Genomic DNA, 20,272 nt, shown 5'->3' with positions numbered 1-20,272 from the left:
AGTCATGCCAGTATGTGCAAGCCAAGGCATAAGTAATTTTACATAAGTACAATTTTGACGTACTTTTAATTTCAATGTTTCTTATTTCAATGTTGTATACTTTACTCTACTACATCTCAGAGGAAAATATATTTAAAATACTTTTTAGATGAATACAAAACAGACATTCATTATTTTCATTGTTTTAATGATTTTTGTAATACAAAACATACATTAACTGATGGATTATAGGTTGTTAGTTTTTAGCGGTGCCAACCGCTCTACACTTGACTCTGTCCGTATGTCCGTCCGTCCGTATGAGCACGGGATGAGCACGGCAAAGAAGCAACACATACAAACACACGCACACGCACACACACACACACGGACTTGGAGATTGCCTATGCCATCTCTCCTCTCATTGGCCACACGTGCCACTGCTTATCAAAGAGGGGTCCAGGGACCCCCAGCGTATGTTATGTCCGTCCGCCCGTTTCAGCACGGGATGAGCACGGGATTTTAAACAGCTATAACTCCAGTTTGCAGCATGCCACCAAGTCCAAATATGGTATGTGGACTTAGACCACCAATAGGGACGAGCATGAATTGCTGAAGTTATCAAAGAGGGGTCCAGGGACCCCCAGCGTATGTTATGTCCGTCCGCCCGTTTAAGCACGGGATGAGCACGGGATTTTAAACAGCTATAACTCCAGTTTGCAGCATGCCACCAAGTCCAAATATGGTATGTGGACTTAGACCACCAATAGGGACGAGCATGAATTGCTGAAGTTATCAAAGAGGGGTCCAGGGACCCCCAGCGTATGTTATGTCCGTCCGCCCGTTTAAGCACGGGATGAGCACGGGATTTTAAACAGCTATTACTGCAGTTTGCAGCATGCCACCAAGTCCAAATTTGGTATGTGGACTTAGACCACCAATAGGGACGAGCATGAATTGCTGAAGCCCCGCCCCCTCTGTCTTCCCATTGGCTGGCCTTTAAACAGCCATAACTCAAGTTCGCAGCATGCTAGGGAGTACACATTTTGTACATGGACTAAAACCACCAATAGGGACGAACTGTAATTACTTAAGCCCCGCCCCCTCTGTCTGCCCATTGGCTGGGCTTTAAACAGCCATCATTCCAGTTTGCAGCATGCTACCAAGTAAAAATTTGGTAAGTGGACTCAGACCACCAATAGGGACAAACTGAAATTAGTTAAGCCCCGCCCCAAAGGCACCGCTTCCTTCACAAAGGGTGTGATTTTTTACATGGATTAAAGCAAAATAAAATCTCAGGACTGAAAAATGTTGTGAGGCCAAGTCCTAATCTGCGATTTGTGAAACGTCAAAGGAGCCCCCTACACAAAAGTGCAGTGTTTCATAAACAAGCTAAAATAATTATGTTTTGGTAGCCATAGAGCCAGCCAGTAAAGAAATTGCAGATTGGCTTTAACCTGCTTTTATGAGATATCCTAAATCATTGGGGTTTTCTGGAAGATCGAACATGTATTCTATCGCTAGACCGCTTCGAATACTCTTTCATCTTGAAATGACTAAGAACCGGAAATAGGCTATCTTCAAGCTTACAACGCATCACAGATGCATTGTAAGCTTCTAGATAGCCTATTTTCAGTGAGTGGCTGACTTCTATGGAATCCAAATGACTGAAATCAGGCGACTGAAAACTTCAAGTCTAGTCCTCAACCGTGGTGTCCTGTTGTGGCCAAAGAGCCAGGCCATACTGTAATATATACACACAATCAGATATTTTAGTCATACAAACGGGTTAGTGCAAGATTCCTGTCAGTGTAGGCACATAATGCCTTAACCAGATCCTTACCCTAACCACCCCAACCACATGTCTAAACCTAACATAGATTATTTAATGAAACTATACCAAACACTATATGATTTGTCAGGGGTGCTGTTTATCATTCCTCTGTTCCTACACTTTGTGAGATCTAGCACAAACTATACTACAGACGGGAAACCCCCCAAAATTAAGACATTTAGGACACTGTCCAGAACATTGACCAGATGGATAGTAATTACCGGTAATCAATCTACAAATATACATTTTAATGGGTAAAATGAAAATATAAGAAAACTAAAATAGAACACATTGCTACAGTAAATGTAGCAGGATCAAAGGCTTCTCATTGAGGTCTGTCTCCACAAAGTAGAGTGTCATTAATCCTCTTGACTATCTTGGTCAAGTAGTTTCTGGCTGGGGTGATTGAAAACACGATTTCCTCCATCTGATGGATCCTTCAAAAATATGGGCACAAGTCAAACTATTAATTATCATTACATGCACACCTGAGAAGCACCAATAATGGCATGCTTTGAATTGGCTATAACAGGGTTCTAAATATCAGACAAGTGGGTGACTATAACAGTTTTACCATCAGTCATTTGACCTTTAGGAAAGTACTGGTCCCATTTGGATGTTGTATCCAATCCATCAAGAGTCCAGAAGCCAGTGTTCCATTTAAACATAGCACCAACCAGGTACGGTATATCAAATGCAGATGTGCAAACGTTTCTCCATAGCAACTTCCATGTATCAAAGTAAACATTACATAATTGTATATCAGGTCAATATACAATTACATGTTTAATGTAGCATTGTAAGTTTGAAATAACATGGAAGTCAAAGCAACAACAATGATTTTCAACTGGTTTCGTTTTAGCCGTGATTTGTTTGGCATCCAGAAGACATTATTTTGTCCCTGGGGCAATATTTCCAGTCATCTTAATGGCTACACTTACGTGGTGTTTCCGATGCAGTTTCTGAAGTTGTGCACTTGAGGAAGACAGAAGGGATAGCCTGAGGTGAGCTCTATGGTCAGCTCAAACTTGGCAAACGCCTGGAGACTGCTGAACAGCAGACGAACCCTGGAAGGAGTAAATTGCTTCATGTGACTTGGCATCCAAAAAACTATTGGGTTAGACTAAAGGGCACTGAGCCACGTCATTAAATTGATTTCACCTCATAGTGATAATGCATGAATGAGTTTTTAAGGGAATGCCAATAGTCGTTAGGCAATGCTTCCAACACAGGTAGGGGGGTCATGTAAAATATATTAAAATATTTAGAGCATGAAAGCAATAGTTTGAGCCCTTGGCAGTAAGAATTATCAGTATGTCTTCATTAGAAATTAGTTTCTTAAAGCCCACTGGTCTCATTTGCAAATGCCTATCCCTGTTGAAAACAGGGAATTTTCATCACTTCAAGATACTGCTCATGCACCAGCAGCACTTTAAAAAGATGCTCAATATCTACAGCAATATAACCGTTTCCATCAGTAACAATTCTTACTGTGTGTCCACACAGCTGATGTCCAGCAGATTCAGCCTCTGAGCTCCCCACTTTTTCATCAAGAGCACCTCCTCTCCAAGCAGACGGCAGCGACACACAGCCAGGCTCACATTGTGAAGCAGCTGGACATAAAAGCAGAGAAAGAATACCTTGGAGTGAACATTTTGCCATGGGATACTTTCACCACACTTCCCTGCCGTATAACAAGTATAATCATGAAATAGGCTTCCAAGTACACAAACATCACATGCAAGTGTTTTTCTTGACCAATTACAATTAAAGGATCAATTCCACATGAACCCTAGCATCTCTATTCTGGGGCAAACATTCAATGAAAATAGCAGATCTTCAAGCTCACAACAGGCCACGCTACAATGCGAGCTTGCACATCGGCTATTATTTTCCAGAGGTTATGTTGAAGGGAAAAATGGCACGGACCAAGTACAGAGCCCTGGGGGACCCCAGCCAACTAAGTGTAGGGTTTGAGTGGTCAAGTGAAGCAGGAAAATATTGTAGTGAAATATGTAACCTGTTGTCTTTACCTTCTATTTACACTTACCGCTGTAACGTAATGACTGGTGGGATACTTTTTCACCCAAGTGTTTCCTTCTTCCTCGATGTACTGGGACAGCAGTTTGTGAACAAGCCGGGCGTGACACTGTGACTTTTCATCTAGATTTTAAAAAGATGTACAAAGAGCAGAATCTATCACCTCATTTTTCCTGTTTATACAGACCTGCCTAAACACAATGTTTTTGATCTAGGGGTGGGCAATATATGTCTAGGCTATAATGTATAATGCTATAATGTATAATGCAATAGATATATTCAATATCAAGAGGATTCATTTAGGGGTAAACACTTAATCAAAATAAGTCTCTCTCAATGTTCTTGTCTTTGTTTGCTAGTCTGATTCTAGTAAACAGACAAAACATGGAGGTACATTGTTAAATTGAGTGATTAAAGACATTTACTGAAAATCGTGGGCATGACATTATACAGCGAAAATAGGTGAACATTTGCCAAAAATAGATCTAAAAACTCACAATGGGTTGTGAGCTTGTAGATGGGCTATTTTCCACACAGAGGTTTGGTTTAGAGGGCAAAAAGGAGTGGACCAAGAGTGTAAAAATAGACTCTTACAGGTCCAGAGTAAAACTGACACTAAGATTTGTGCAGTGCAGAAGAGCAGGGTGGCTCAGACAATGTCATTTGACTTTTAGCTACCAGTACTCACCATCCAGTTGAAGCTTCAAAGTGATGTCTGATATATTCCTCTCACAAGCATCAGTATAGTCTCCTTAGAAACAAATCAGAAAGGACTTCAGCAATGACACAATTATATGGAAGAGAAACATCAACTTCTGCTGGCAACAGTGTTCAAAGTCCTGTGTCAGATAGCTTACCATGATGCTCCTCAAACACCACCTCTAGATACATGGTGTTGTGGAGAAAGGTATACACTGCATGGTTTTCTGTCTTCTCCTTAAGCTTCCATTCATTCAGCCTGCAGTAAAGAAATTACAATATATATATATATACACACACAATCTTATGCCTTATGGACATCAAAAGTCTCTTGCACACCTGAATAAAATATTTGTACAGGTGTACCTTCTAAGTTTATACAATGATGTTATCCTTATCCTTATGTTGTATTCATTTGGCAGCACATGCCTGAAGCGAAATGTTGCCAATTAATGTATTCTTTATTGAGCAAGTGCAGACAGTGTGCAGGTGTTTTTTTTATATATTACTGGATAACATCTGAAAGTAAAACTTGTTATGGAGAAACCAATATTGCCACAACTTTGTTGAACACTGACATGTCCAATGTTGTGATGTGGTTCTGAAGATGGCAAGTCTCAGCTCTGAGCCTGTCCAGTTTGTCCACAGTCTGTTTCTTCTGAATCTCCAGTTCATACATTTGTCTGTGGTAGAGCAAAAAAACACACACATTCTTCTGTATCATTGTATTGACTTTGCTGATAATATTAATTCTAGATAAAATGATCATAAAGGAGGCTGATTTTGTTTATGCTATGGCAGGTTCAACTTACCTTTCGTTATCAGCCGTCTTCCTTGTGACTCTCTCCAATCCTGTGTTGAAATAACTTATTAATATCTGCAATTAATAAAGGTTTGCAACTGCAGCTTTACACTGTAGTTCATCTAGAGTGTTACATTTTGTACATGGTGACATTCAATGGCATACTTACACAGTAACGATGTGTACTTGGAGTACTGATACAGAGTTCCATACATAAGAATAAGGCCACAGTTTCATAGGTCATTGAAAACAAAAACATTCATATTGAAATGAAAGCATAATACTATACAACTTTACCTTGTTGCTTTGACTTCAATGTTGGTTCAGTGGTATTTAAATCAGTCCCTTCAACTGCAGCAAGTTCTAGGGTGAAATGAAGAAAAAAAAACAAAGCTATTCACACCATTTAACAGAACAAACACATGCCGGTACTGTATATTTGTCCATCTAAGCGTGATACCTGTTTGTAAGTCATTTATACAGTCGTCCAGGCTTTTCAGCATCTCGTCTACTGCTTCAACTTTTCCTTTCAACTTCTGCTGCTCCTCCTGAGAAGATTGGAAAAGTCACAAATACTCAAAAAGAAATAGATTACATCTAAAATAATATTGTAATTCAATGGCTCTTACCAGATAGGCTCGGTGAAGATTTGAGTACAAGGACTCTTTCATTTCATGTGCCTGAACCTTAGCTCTCCTTCTGAAGAATTTGCTTCTTTCTTTCAGTTTTGCACCAAAACATTTCAGCTGAGGACAGTAAAAAGTGAGGATTATTATCTACTGAGGATTATTATTAGGTGTAAAAAACAACATAAAAACGTTTCACGTTCCACATCTTCCTTAGGCCTTTAGAAATCATATATCACCTGAAAAAAATCAGACCTACAAGCTCACAACACATTTCAATGTGACGCATTGTGAGCTTGTAGATCGGCTATTTCCACTATTAACATTATAACAGAATATTATTAAGTATGTATTTTGACTGATTGTTTATTTTGATTATTAGTACTGGTCAATGTCAGTAATTTCTTTGTAAATTATTTAAGTAATTTGTCATATCTGCCCTGTGCAACTTTTGTTTAGAAAGCCTAAAAGGCAAACAGTAATGTCATTTAACATATCGTCGGTGTCCAGCCGGGACCAGCTAACTCCATTTTCAGTTTTTTTTTCATAAATCAATGCTATTGAACCCCCTTTACATCTGTGTACAGTTTTTTTTATAATAACCTATGAAAAGTATTAAAAAGCGCCTCTGACGAAAACTCCCAACTCCATTGGATCCTCAAACTGTCCGTCAAAAACAAACAACTCCCCCCTCCTCTCATGCTCTCCACTGCTGCATACTATATATACAGGGTTTTTGCCAATTGTCAAATATAGATACTACAGATTTAAAAAAACGTAATTCAGACTTTTTTTTGGACCAATTGTCAGATATAAATTTGGACAGTTTTCACTGTGTAATTTCAGCGTTAAACCAATATGCAGGATGTGACTGAATATCACTCATGTCAGACTGCATTCATGCTTTACCCTTCACCTTTAGCAGAGACTTTAAGTGAACAGTCATTTGCTCTCGGCTCTGGTCACCGTTTTGCGGGGTGTTTTCACCAACCCAGTGACTGGAAGGTTTAGGCAACACACAACACACAACAGTGTAATAATAAAATGTTGTGATGTGTTGTGAGCTTTGAGATTCATTGTCAGCTGTTCTTATCAATGATTTACAAAACCTCCTAACTCCACTCAATGATGGACAAAACCTCCTAACTCCACTTGAGCTGGATTTGGGTAAAGTGGTGATAATATAATGACACATGCAAGTATCTGATCATATATAAAGTCACAATACCAAGTTTGATGAGGCAGTATTGCTTTGTTTTAAAAATATAAGGTTTTCTTCATTTTCTGAAAATATTATATTTTGTTTTTCATTTCCTGAACAATTACCATTTTGGAGTTAGCTGGTTCCGGCCGGACAGCAGAGATATGAATAAATATGTTCCAAAGGCCAGTGCCAAAAATAACAAAATGCTTATAATCACAATTATTTGTATGACAATTAATCGTCAAGTAAAATTGCATGATTGTGACAGCCCTACACACTGCATTATGACATGGCGCTGCAAGCTTGTACATCTGCTATTTTTGAGAACTACTGATTTAGAAGGCCTAGAATCGGCCTCAGGTCTTAATCAATGGGTTAAAAACAGCAGTGTACCAATGTGAAATAACACAATGCATGTGTCATACCTCTTTCTCTGAGAGGTCTCTCACTGCATCCCAAAGAGGTCTGTTGACACTCTGTACAAGACCCTCTTGGTCTTTCATCCGAACCTTCAATCTGGGAGGAACAAGAAGGGGAAACAAGACAAAAATCATCACTGTAGTCATGTCTTTGTGGTCAATGTTTTTCTTTTTTTGGCACTCTGAACAAGCTTTTGAGCACATGTTAGGTCTGTGTGAGTTGAATAAGAGTCAATTGAGGTCACATGGACAAAGAAACCACATTTTAAATAATAGACATTTTCATTTTGGGATTTTATAAGTCTGTTAAGCATCCATGCAATTTGGACAAGCCTGACACAAAACACTATTTGACTAAATATTAAATAGAAAAACATAACCACTGTGACATGACATGAGAATGGATAAAGCCTGAGTATCAGTAAATCCCAGGAATCAGCTGTCAAACTGCTCAACAGTTCAAATATTGACAATCTATATTTCAACACATATTTCACACTATATACATAGCCTACAGTATATCTTCTGTGTGTGTGTGTGTGTGTGTGTGTGTGTGTGTGTGTGAGAGTGTGAAAGGAAAAAAAGAAAAACAATATACACTTCAAATCAAATGTATATGCCAAAACTAAAGTACCAAAACTAAAGTACAAACCCCTCCATTATCTCTGCAAGGTGTTGGTAGTCTTTCTCATATACTCTCTGTTTTGGACGGTTGATATGCAGGTCTCTGAGCAGATCCTCTGGTTTGTGATCCAAATCAAATGCAAGCTACAGAAATAAAATCACATGACTACACCAGCATTGCCATTATATATATATTTCCATTGTTTAAGTGTTATAATGTGAAAATCACCCTACTTTTGCAGGAAGAACACTCTGGCGAGAGTTATAGAAGACAAAGTCAACGCCGAAGCATTTGAAGAACTCTAACATGGTTATGTTTCCATCATCCAGTTTCTGTAACAAAAACATAAAATTAAGAGAAAATAGTACATTTTTGTGTGCTTTTGTAACCCTTTTTCTCCCCAATTTAGTCGTTATATGGCAATTGATTCCTCCCCACACACATTTCTGTGTTGTCACTGCTGTTTTAACCTACCAGTGAGGAGCCCCCACCGGGAGGACGTAGAGCCTTCGTCCTACTCCTCCCGCCCAACATTCCCTGCTGACAGGTGCCGCCGCAGCCTGCAGGATTACGTACAGTGACTATTTTCCCTCCCCGTCCGGCTTCCCTCCCCCGAACACGGGCCAATTGTGTTCGTGTAGACGCTCGACAAAGCCTGATGCACCACGGTGGATCTAAACCCACAACCTCTGCGGTGGTGGGCAGGCACTTTACCACTGCGCCACCCGAGCGCCCCCACAAAATATGATAAAAATAAAATAAAATAAAATATGTTTGAAACAATTGTCTCTTTAAAGGAAAGTTGCAAACGCATGTTACCTTATGTATATTACTTATCCAGTCGGTAACATCTTCAAGTTGGGATTCAAGCAGGCTTGGTTTGAAACCTGAAAAAATACAAAAAGACAGAAAAAAGGTTTAAAGTTGAGAAAGAGACATACACTGGAGTAGTACACTGTATTAAAGGACAAGATGCAGTTGAGTATGTAAACAAAGAAAACTCAGCAAATTATAACTAAACCCATTTACTTGATGAACTTACTGGACTCAAGTGTAGCTTCACATCGAAGACTGGTTGTGTTGCTATTGTTTGAAGAATCTATGGGCTGTGTAATGACGCTCGAAGATGCAGTTAGGTTATTGTCACACACAACAGATAATGGTCCCTGGAGAGAAAAAAATAATAATTAAGATTTGTTTTGACCACAAAAGGAAAATAATCTGAAATCTCAAACTGAACTAAATTAAGAGATTAGAATATATTCTGATTTAATTTACCATCCCCTGGATGCTGTCAATCAATGGTCTCCTTCTCTTGTCATCTTCATCAGTATCTTTGAGATAGTCTTCCGGCAGGGTTCTCTTTTTGCCTTGGACAATGTTGGGGACAACCTCTTCAAAAATGTCACACTCCACTTCATTGGTCCCCTGGGGAGCTTTAGCCTCCAGTGATTCTGACAAATCCTCTTCACTGGGGCAGTTGGGCATAACTTCATCATGAATGTCACCATACTGTTCTTGCATCAGCATGTTGCCACTCAGCTCATGGCTGTCATTTGTGGTTTCGGACGGCCTATTTCTCTGCGGGAGTTTGGGTATGAAGCACCCCATTGACAGTCTGGATGTGAGCCGTTTACTCTTCAAGTTGAGAGGAGCCATTACAGGGGACCGTTTCTCTGGAGTACAATGCCCCCCGTCAGTCTGTGCCACTTCAGAATCACGTTCCACAACAGGCAGATATATGGCTTTTGTATCCAAGGCCTGCTCCAATTGAGATGCAGCAGTGCAGCCGTCCGTGGTGAACTTTTTATTGGCCTCATGTATGTTTTGGCTTATACGCCTTAACTTTGACTGGAGGTCTGTTAAACTAACTCTTTTGGTCTTAGCATCTTCTGAAGATAACTTAACTTTGTGGACTCCGGGACCAAACGTGGCTGAGCTTCCCGATCTGTATTCTAAAGACCTACATTCTTGACCCAGTTCAAGATTTTTGCTCTGGACCATTTCCTTTGACTCAAGAGAATCTGGAACAGTTTTTCTTCCAGAAATCATTGCACCCATTGGTGCGTCCAATTGTTCAATTTGCATGTTTAACATATGTGTTGCTACACCCAGTGCTTGAGAGCTGCGTTCGTCTCTTGACAGGTCCCCAGATGGTGCACTTGTCTGAGGGATGTCAAGGTTACCGCTTTTCCCAGTCGCAACTGCAGTGAACATGTATTTTGATTCAGTAGCAACATTATGGTTTCTTGACATATCCAGCTCAACAGAATCAGGTGAAATGTCATGACTAAGGCCTTGGTTCCCAAAATGATTAATCACTTCAACATATTTCACCTGATTAACAGGAGGAAGCTGCTTCACCATTCTTGTGGTTTCAGTGCCAATAGCAACCGTCTGACTTCTTGTCAGCTCCATATCATCCAAATTTAAAATGTGGCCCGTCTTAGTTTCTTCCACATTTATCCTCACCTTTCCGTGTTCCTCAACCGCGGTTGTGTTACTTTGGGGCAAATGACAAACATTCTGGGAAGCATTTTCTATGACTTGAACTTCTGAAAGGCATTGGCTATTTGATTCCAATGTGCTTACTGGTCCTCCTGTGCCCACACCCATTGAAGGCTTCACAGTGTCAAGATAGTTTTCTTCAATGACCCTTGTTTGACACATTGTGAATTCCATGGTATCAGAATCAGCTTTCGTTCTATTCTCCATTTCATGAGATGCTTGGTGAAACAAGCTGTTCAAGGGGTTATCTGACTGTGGCATTCGTGAGCCACTCATCTGAGTAATATGATCAATGGAAACAGTTAAAGGTTTAGTCATGTCCATGCCACACCCATCGTCAGCTGGTTGGGAAGTTGTCATAAAGGCCAGACTCTTTCGCTTCTTGATATGAAAAGGGCTGACTGCATGGAGGATTTTGGCATCAATGGCAACTGTCTTGCTTCTTGTCACGTCCATGTCATCAGATTCCGAAGTAATGGGCCTTGTACCTTCTCCCTGACATATCCTCTCAAATCCACTCTTTGAGATTTTGATAACTTTTCCATTTGACTTCAGAGTGTCGACTGATCCCCCAGTGCAAACACTCAGCGACATCTTTGCTGCATTTAAATGTTTTTCTTCGGTGCTAGAAACGGTTAATGCCTTAGTCATGTCCATGCCACACTTATCATCAGAGGCATTGTCATCTTTGTGGGAAGCTGTCCTGATAGTCAGACCCTTTTGCTTTTTAATTGGATAAGGATTGGCTGCGTACAGGCTTTTGGCATCGATGGCAACTGTCTGGCTTCTCGTTATTTCCATGTCATCAATGTCCTGTGAAACTTCCACTTGACATTCCATCCTATTGTTACCTTTGAAATCTTTTGAAAATAGATTTTCATTTGACTCCAACGTGCTGATTGGTCCTCCAATATCAACACTCACCAATGGCTTTACCACATCAAAATGTTTTGCTTCAATGACTCTAGTGTGACACATTGTGAACTCCATGTCACCAGAATCTGCTTCCTTTGTATCCAATGTCTCCATTTCATTCATTGTTTTTGGAAACAAGCTGTTCAAAGGTTTGTCTGACGTCATTGAGCCACTTGACTGTGTAATATGATCAATGGAAACAGTTAAAGCTTTTGTCATGTCCATGCCACACTCATCAGAGGCATTATTTGCTGTTTGGGAAGCTGTCATAAAGGCCAGACCCATTCGCTTTTTGATGTGCAAAGGATTGACCGTGTGGAGGGTTTTGGCATCAATGGCAACTGTCTGACTTCTTGTCATGTCCATGTCATCAGGTTCAGAAGTAGTCTTCTGTGCACCTTCTCTCTGACATAGCATTGTAGCATTGACCATGTGGAGGGTTTTGGCATCGATGGAAACTGTCTGGCTTCTTGTCATGTCCATGTCAGCAGGTTCAGAAGTAATGTTCTGCGCCCCTTCTCTCTGACGTAGCATTGTATCAATACCATTGTCCTCTTTTGAAAAGAAATGTCTAGTTGACTCCAGTGTGCCAAATGGTCCCCCAGCACCAACTCTCAATGAGGGCTTTGTGATATCACAGTGTTTTGCTTCAATAACCCTACTTTGACACATTGAAAACTCTGTGTTGCCAGACTCAAAGACATTGCACGCTTTGTTGGAAGCCGTCATGGACATACTCAATCTCTTTTTGCTTTGTAAAAGAGGAAGAATTGTATCAACAGTTTTGGCATCAATGGCAACGGTCTGACTTCTTGTTATGTCCATGTCATCAGATTCAACAATGATGTGCCTTGTATCTTCTATTCCATTGCCATGTTTTGAAACGCTCGAAGAGGGCGTTGCCCTAGTTTGACACTTTGTTAACTCCATGTCATCAGACTCGCCTCCAAAGACATTGCGGCCTAAGGTGGAAGCACTCATGAAAGACAGACTCTTTCTTTTTTTGTTCTGTAAAGGATTGATCATGTAGAGGCTTTTGGCATCAATAGCAACTGTCTGGCTTATTGTCATGTCCATGTCATCAGATTCAGACGTATTGTACATTGTAGCTTCTCTTTCTCCTCCCTGGCATAAGGTATGATGTGCCTTGTCAAAACTTTGAGAGATCATTTTGGGAGACACATGGGCCAAACTCAGACCCGGTTTGCTCCTCGATTTATTTTGAGGTGGCTCAGTCCTGCATAATTTGGACTCGATGCCAACCGTTTGGTTTTTGGTGAGTTCCACGTCATCAAGGTTAGATGATGTATAGGCCTGCACTTCAGTGCCCATCTGTGTTGGCATGAGACGGTCAGACGGCAGGTATAAATCTTTTTCACTTTTTCTGCTTTTGACTTGTGGCTTTTCCATCACGGTTGACGAAGTTGGAGTCTGATTCTCCTTATCAGCAACCGATCTTAGCGCTTTGAGCCGAGCGAGGAAGGGAAGTGGATCAACAATTTGATCTTGATTCTGATCTCTGGTCCGATCTTCTTGCAGGGATGGTGCAGCAACAGCATTGTGCATGACTTTGGTCACAGGATCAGCCCTAGCAAGGACGTTTTCTGGATACAATCCATGGTCTGATGAGGATATTTTTACTGGAAGTGGAGTCTCAGCTTCTTTATTGTCAAAGGAGAAAGTAAAATTCATACTTCCACAAGTAGGCAAACTTTTGAAGTTAAGTTCAGGCAGAACAGCTTGTGATTCCAAATCATTAGCAATGATTACAGTGTGACTTTGCGTTACATCCATATATTCAGCATCATCCCCGTCAAACATCACTGTTCTCTCTCCATAGTCATCTTGGGTACCATGGTGGACCCAGGACATCTCCTGAGGAAGACATTGACTCAGCAATTACAATTGTATGCTCACTAAAAACTGCCACACACACACACACACACACACACACACAGTGCTCATGTCATTGTACATACTAGACAGCATTTTGTTATGTTAATTCATCTGTAACGGGAAACGGGTATAACTCACCTTGTTCCTTTGTTGAGCTGCATGTAGAGGAGCATTCAACAAGGTTTCCATATCTAAATTAGAGGCAGGAATTTAAATATACATTATGCAGGCTTTACATGCAAGAAAGAAAAAGTGCAAATAGAAGAAGAAATCATATTTCCAATTTACCAGTAACTGGCTGAGCTCCTTTAGCAGTGATCCCCACCTGGACCCTTTAGGTAAAATTAAAACAAATGAAATAAACTTAAATATTTCTATTCCTATAGAGACCAGCAAAAATTTAATTAGCTGGTCAGTTAATCAATCTGAAATGTGGAAAGTAATGACTCACGATGAAGGCAACTTACCTCTTATCACAGTTATCTGCTGATTTGGGGAAAAGATTTGAGAATATGTTTAATGAGTTAAGTGACGTGCAGATGCAGATCAGCTCGTTTTTCAGCTGCACCACTATCACTTAAAATCAAAACATACCCAGTCAGCTGTTATGCAAACAGAACAATTAAATACGGTTTCCAAGAATATTAAGAAATATAGAAGTTATTAAAATGCAAAAGCAATAATTCAGATTCCCCCTTTTATCTGGTTTTATGGAAAATAAAAATAAATGTAAGGTTACATGATCATGTTTTTATCTACTTGAACTAGTATATTAGAGTCAGAATAAAGAAGCATTATTGGGACTAATGTGGATCTAATGTAATCAGCAAATTTGTTACATGAATCATATTCCTTCATAAAGGGGATTAGATCAATTAAAAAAGAAAAAGCTAGATATCAAGTGTGTGATGACTTTAGAGAAACTGACATTTCTAAAGCCTTTGAGTCCCAATACTTTAGAACGGCTATTTTCGCTATTCGTCATACACAGACACCGATATAGAGCTTAAGTGGCAGGGGTTTTCATAACCATAGGAACTATGGATTTTGCAGCATTTACTAAAATTGATTGTGTCCACAGCACACTTCTTGTCACTATTACCAGGGCTGTCACGATTATTTATGACATTTTACTTGATGATTAATCGTCACTCAAATAATTATGATTAATGATTTAATTGTGTTCCTGTAAATAATAATAAAAAACATTTCTGCTTGGGTTTTAGGCTTCGTAAACAAAGGTTGCACACGGCAGATATGACAAAATAATATACATAATAATGACTTTATACGTAAAAAAAAAACAATAGTGGAAATAGCCAATCTACAAACTCAAAACGCGTTTGAGCTTGTAGATCTGCCATTTCCACTATTCATATTTTTCTTGAAAATATATGTAAATTCTTCAACATGGACATGATTATGGTGATTATGCAAAAAATAATTGTTGTGTGATTATCTCAAATAATTGCGATTAGGCGATTATGTAATAATTGTGACAGGCCTAACTATTACTGTTGAATAAACAGCTTCCCATAGATCAGGGGACTTGACTTGGCCATGGAACTGACAGGGACAAATTCTCAATGTGATTGAACAAAAGAAGTCAACATTAAGTTTTAGTAATTAAGTTAAGTAATTAAGTAATTAACTTTTTTAAGGAGTAGGTTCAAAATCAGTAAAACATACTTACTTGTCGATAGGGTCTGTAGGGGAGTACGGACAGGGGATCCATGGTCAGCATCCCTGTATATACAAAAGGAAAGAATTGTCAACATTTCAAGAATGTCTTGATGGAAAAAAAAACTAAAAACAAACTGAAACATTTTCTAGGATCTCACTTTGAAAACAGAAGAACATTATTGGCAGGGGCAAAACTGACTCTTCTCGAGACCCTTTTCTCCACAGGTTTGGCAACCTCCACCTTTAAGTAAAGAAGGAAAAAAAGTGAATAAGCTATGCTGTTCACATTTGGTAATAGCGAGTACTACTATAAGCTGGATTGCATTTTAAAAAGTTCACGACAAGATAGAAAATCCTGAAGGCAAGTATTGCAGTAGAAAATGGAAACATGATCATTTTTAGGGAGATGAAAATAGCCTTGTATGACTGTATTGACGAAGATCCAGTGATAGAAATCGAATGCAACGGAGGCTGAAATATAATATGCATAATATAATTTACCTGGAGTTCCACTTTCTCTGGGTCAGAAAGTTTGACAGAGGTCCGCGGTGCTTTTAAAATCTGAAAAGAAAGATTAGCCCATCATAAAATGTGTCAGTCTTGTGATGAGCAGTGAGACCACTGAAATGCCAACTTCACATGGTGCACTGACCGATGAAAGGCGTCGTCCTCTGGAAGATCTGACGTTTTCGCTGTAAAATAAGAGGAAATACAAATTGTATTCAGGTGGCAATAGCCAAACAGCTACCTGTCATGTCATGCTAATGTTGATTTATCAACCTTTCCCCTGGGTCAAGTGGTGGATGAAAGCATAGAATGGAAAATTCACATTGGCCTTTAGCCCTGATGAAGGCAGCATGGGCTGCTGAAATGATGGTTTTGAGAATAAATCAATGCACTGACCTCATTAAATCTATGCATCAGAACTACTGTATGAGTGTGGAGCAACTCTTAATTGTTGACAATTAGGTGTGCTGATGTTTAACAATTGTACCAATTGTATAACATTGGGGACATTTACTAAGTACCCACCAGATAAGATTGAATCCAAAAGTATGCAATACATTGTGAGAAAACTTAGGTAGGAAAAATAATGCACAGAAATACTAAACATTTACATGGCTTGAATAGTCAATGATGTGATGTAAGAAAAAGAAAAGAAAAGAAAGAGAAAGGCAAAAACATTTCCATGATGAAACAGACCCTTGGGTTTGCCATTTAAAGTTGCACTATGTAACTTTCCTCTTCTACCTCAGATTTGAACCCGGTTTCCTGCTGAATTTACTATTGAGCTAATAGCCTGCTTGCTCAGGGGATAAATTGAATCTGACCAACCATCAGGTCAAACTTTGTGTCAGATCCTGTGTCTAGGTGAGACATGACCTTTGACATGATTTGAAATGTCTGAATAGCAGGGAGACAAAAACAACCACCCCAATTGTATAAGTTATATTGTATTAACATACTCTACCATGCAGATTGGGCAAAATTACATTTTATTCATTAAAAATAGTTACATAGTGCCGCCCAGCTAATTAGCAAAAGTGCATGGTTGATAATAAAGTTATACATAGACTTTGTGCCATTTGTGTACCGTACATCACCTTTTAAGCAAGAGGAACAGGAACTTACTTTACATGGTCTATTCTTTTTTAAATGGCAATACTTTTGCTTTGTGTTTTATGTTATTAACAACCAAAACATTATGAATAAGATTAAGAACTCAACCCGGTCACTCACTCATTCTTTGCAGAATCAAGTGGCTCCATCTTCAGCTGTGGGATGGGAAAACAATCCTAGTCAGCCATGAACCCAAAATATCATCAGTATATACCATAAGCATAGATCAGTAACTCAGCGTTTGGCAGTGAATAGTTTGTTCGGTTTTGCTTTTCCACGTCAAAATACTAAAGCAGATCAGTAACATTAAGCCTACTTATTACTTTGATAACCTAAAAACAAGAAGAATAATGACTAGACTATGCTAGGTAATGTATAATGAAATGGGTAACAGCCAGGATAGGTGGGCACCAAGGAAGAGTGAGTTAAATTGGCTATTTTCCCCAAAATTATGAAAAAAAATACATATTTGGAAAATGTGTCAAGTAAAGTATACATGATTAGAACATGCTTAAACATTTGTCAATAAAGATCTAATATTTCTACAATTGCTGCAAAACCTGTATATCCAGTCGGTTTGGGGCATAAAGAAGTTGAAGGATAAAATGAAGTCTAATAAGGATGTACCTTGCATTTTCACATCATGTATACTTGACATTAATAATATTTATTATTATTATTATTATTATTATTATTATTATAATGATGTACCGTGCATGTGAACATGCACGGTACATCATTATAATAATAATGTATTATAATGTTCACATCATGAATACTTTACATTACTTAGGACCATTTTTCAAATATTTTATTCTTTAAGATTTTGGACAAAATAGACAATTTTACAGGGGTGCCCACTGCCCAGATGTCCCTGGTGCCCACCTATCCTGTATCCACCATGAAAACGCATACTTATGTTTAATAGCCAGCTTAACCTAGGTCAGGGACTTTGACATTTTTGTATTTGACTTTCCATGGTCTAATACAGTGGTTCTCAACCTGCGGGTCGGGACCCCCAGGGGGGTGTAAATAAAAATAGCAGATCTACAAACTTATGGATCTGCTATTTCACAATATTTATCTGTGGAACCGAGTAAAACTAAAAGTAAAGTCTAACTCAAATATGATTATTTTGGGGGGGTCCCCAGTTCGAATATGATTATTTTGGGGGGTCCCCAGTTCAAATATGATTAGTTGAGGGGTTGAGAACCACTGGTCTAATATACAATATGCGATGTACATATAATATGTACATACGTATGTTAAATAATTTCAAGTACATCAAAAATTACAATGAAATTCAACTGCTCAAGTGGCTAAGACGTCTTGCTAACGGCTAACGTTAGGTAGCATATAACGTCGTGAACAACAATACAACCACCAAAACTCACATTACCTCGTAGCTGTTGTAGCTGTGGGCACGCTGAACCCACCACTGCTTTCTCTATGTTATTTTGAAAACTTGTTTTGTTTTCATGTCGTTTTATTTATATTAGCTCAGCCGTTTAGAATGGATGGAAGTTGTTGTCAGTTTTTTGAATTTTCCGCCTCTACTCGACAGGGACGTCACTAGTGTTGCCAGATGCTGTGAGAGAAACAAGCAACCAGGTATATGAAAACAAGCCCAAAAGAAGCAACTAAGCCACATGAGAACTTTAAACCGAATGCATTTGCTATATGACATTTTTCAAAAACTCTTGCAATAACATTTGGAATATTAGGAATATTTTTTTGAAACATTCTAACAACTCAAATAAGAAACAAGCCCCACAAACCGCAACCCGCAACTACCAATTACAAGCAACTTTACAGAAAAACAAGCCCAAAGTTGCTTATAATAAGCAGACATGGCAACACTACACGTCACATCCACATCCACCTTCCGGTTCCACACACATACGCACTTTTCTTCTTTTTTGGCTGAAACAGTCACACATTTTTGTTTAAAATGTACTGATTACTTACAGCAATATGTAATGATTTATTTACTTAGTTAGTTATTTAGTTATTACAAACCGTGGCCCTACAACCTGCTATTATGTGTTTTGTACTGTAACGTTGCACTGAAAATGATGACCTAACCAATTTCGTTGCTCCGGATATTGGCCGCCTCAGCAAGAAAGACTTATGAGTGAGTAACCTCGCGTCACCAGACTTTACACCACCCATGAGTGAGTGACATGCCTGAAAAAGTCCTCTGAAGAAGATGACTATGCCTATGGTGGTTGATTTGGTAATCAGTGGTGCACAGTAACTAAGTTAAGTACATGTACTCAAGTACTGTACTTAAGTACAATTTTGAGGTGTAGAGTGTCTCCAACTTTTACTCCACTACCAGGGCCGGAGTGGGACTCCAAATCTGTCCGGGAGATACACGCCCACCCAGGCCACCCTGCGCGCGCGCAGCGCGCGCCGATTTTTTTGGGGGGCCCTTTTTTTTGGGGGCCTTATTTTTTGGGGGCCTTACAAAAGGGGGGCCTTTTTGGGGGTTAAAGGTAGGGGGGAGGCCCGCAGCTGCACTGAGCTGCAAGCAACACTGACTGCATTGAATTGAAATTGACTGTGGTTGGCCTGGCCTGAGCTTTGGAGAGATCTTTTTTTGCTGCATCACTTAAGCGCCGCGCTGGCTGTGGATGGCTGGCCTGACCTGATATTTTTTTTTTATGCAAAAAAAAAAAAAAAAAAAAAAAAAAAAAATTCAGGCAGGCCACTAGAGGGCAGGCCACCGGGAATAGTCCCGGTCCTCCCGACGGCCAATCCGGGCCTGTCCACTACATCTCAGGCACATATAGTACTTTTACTCCACTACAATTACTAGTAGATACTATGTAGATTTTGATTATTATTACAAAAATACATTAACCACTTCCACCCATCCAGACATTTAAAAATAGACTAGTACTTTCTACTTTTGGTACTTTAAGTACATTTTTATACCAATACTTTTGTACTTTTATTCAATTAAATTTTGAATTCCGGACTTTTACTTGTAACAGAAAGTAATACTTCAGTATTGATTGATACTTTTACTTAGGTAAAATTGGAATACTTTTTCCACCACTGTTGGGAATCATCTGAAGGCGACCATGTGGAGGAAACAGGTCCGGCTACTAAAGTACTGTAGGTAGCCTAAAATAAACAAACCGCCGCTATCAGCTTTGTGCAACAGTAAAACAGCGGCCTCTGGGGTCACATTATTTGGTAGCGCACACATTTCGGTGTAACACCATTTAGCGCAGCATCTTGTCAACTTTTTGGACACTGTCGTAGCCTACTCCGGCTACTCGTATTAGTTTAGTTTATGTCGAACTTGGTAGTGTAATAGCTAGATTACTGTTCTATGGTCAGTGGTGGAAAAAGTACTCACATTTTGTACATAAGTAAAAGTATCAATAGTAATACTGCAATGTAGAAATACTCTG

At 39.3% G+C, this 20,272-nt stretch overlaps 1 protein-coding gene across 3 annotated transcripts; it reads right to left on the bottom strand.

Annotated features, from left to right (window-relative positions):
* Window positions 1-224: 224 nt before the first annotated feature.
* On the bottom strand, window positions 225-18,392 carry LOC311042237 (uncharacterized protein). 3 transcript variants are annotated; one of them, XM_084052858.1, is made up of 26 exons: window positions 18,238-18,392; window positions 16,968-17,002; window positions 15,880-15,919; window positions 15,729-15,788; window positions 15,386-15,468; window positions 15,238-15,290; window positions 14,012-14,030; window positions 13,833-13,876; window positions 13,683-13,735; window positions 9,504-13,523; window positions 9,268-9,391; window positions 9,045-9,112; window positions 8,459-8,557; window positions 8,253-8,368; window positions 7,607-7,697; window positions 5,981-6,097; window positions 5,812-5,899; window positions 5,649-5,714; window positions 5,362-5,401; window positions 5,128-5,232; window positions 4,708-4,808; window positions 4,539-4,601; window positions 3,861-3,973; window positions 3,302-3,423; window positions 2,752-2,877; window positions 225-2,247 (listed from the first exon to the last, which is right to left on the bottom strand). In XM_084052858.1, the coding sequence occupies exons 2-26, from the start codon at window positions 16,994-16,996 to the stop codon at window positions 2,136-2,138; spliced, it is 5,952 nt and encodes a 1,983-aa protein (XP_083908984.1). In that variant the 5' UTR covers window positions 16,997-17,002; window positions 18,238-18,392; the 3' UTR covers window positions 225-2,135. The 3 variants fall into 3 exon arrangements, with proteins under 3 accessions (XP_083908984.1, XP_083908983.1, XP_083908985.1); XM_084052857.1 differs by having other exon boundaries at window positions 18,247-18,392; XM_084052859.1 differs by having other exon boundaries at window positions 14,012-14,027; window positions 18,247-18,392.
* Window positions 18,393-20,272: the final 1,880 nt, after the last annotated feature.

Source organism: Gymnoscopelus microlampas, assembly GCF_963454915.1.
Source record: "Gymnoscopelus microlampas genome assembly, chromosome: 3".
NCBI classification, from domain to species: Eukaryota; Metazoa; Chordata; class Actinopteri; order Myctophiformes; family Myctophidae; genus Gymnoscopelus; species Gymnoscopelus microlampas.
The sequence above is the reverse complement of the archived record's forward strand: the minus strand, read 5'-3'. Positions and strand labels throughout refer to the sequence as shown.

What these genes read in the sequence shown, in the direction of transcription:
- LOC311042237 (XM_084052858.1), bottom strand. Translation starts at nt 16,996, where the DNA reads ATGGAGCCACTTGATTCTGCAAAGAATGA. An exon ending in CAGCTCAACAAAGGAACAAG is followed by an intron (nt 13,524 to 13,682) that starts GTGAGTTATACC and finishes TGTCTTCCTCAG; the next exon opens with GAGATGTCCTGGGTCCACCA. An exon ending in ATCAGCTGTGTGGACACACA is followed by an intron (nt 2,878 to 3,301) that starts GTAAGAATTGTT and finishes TACTCCTTCCAG; the next exon opens with GGTTCGTCTGCTGTTCAGCA.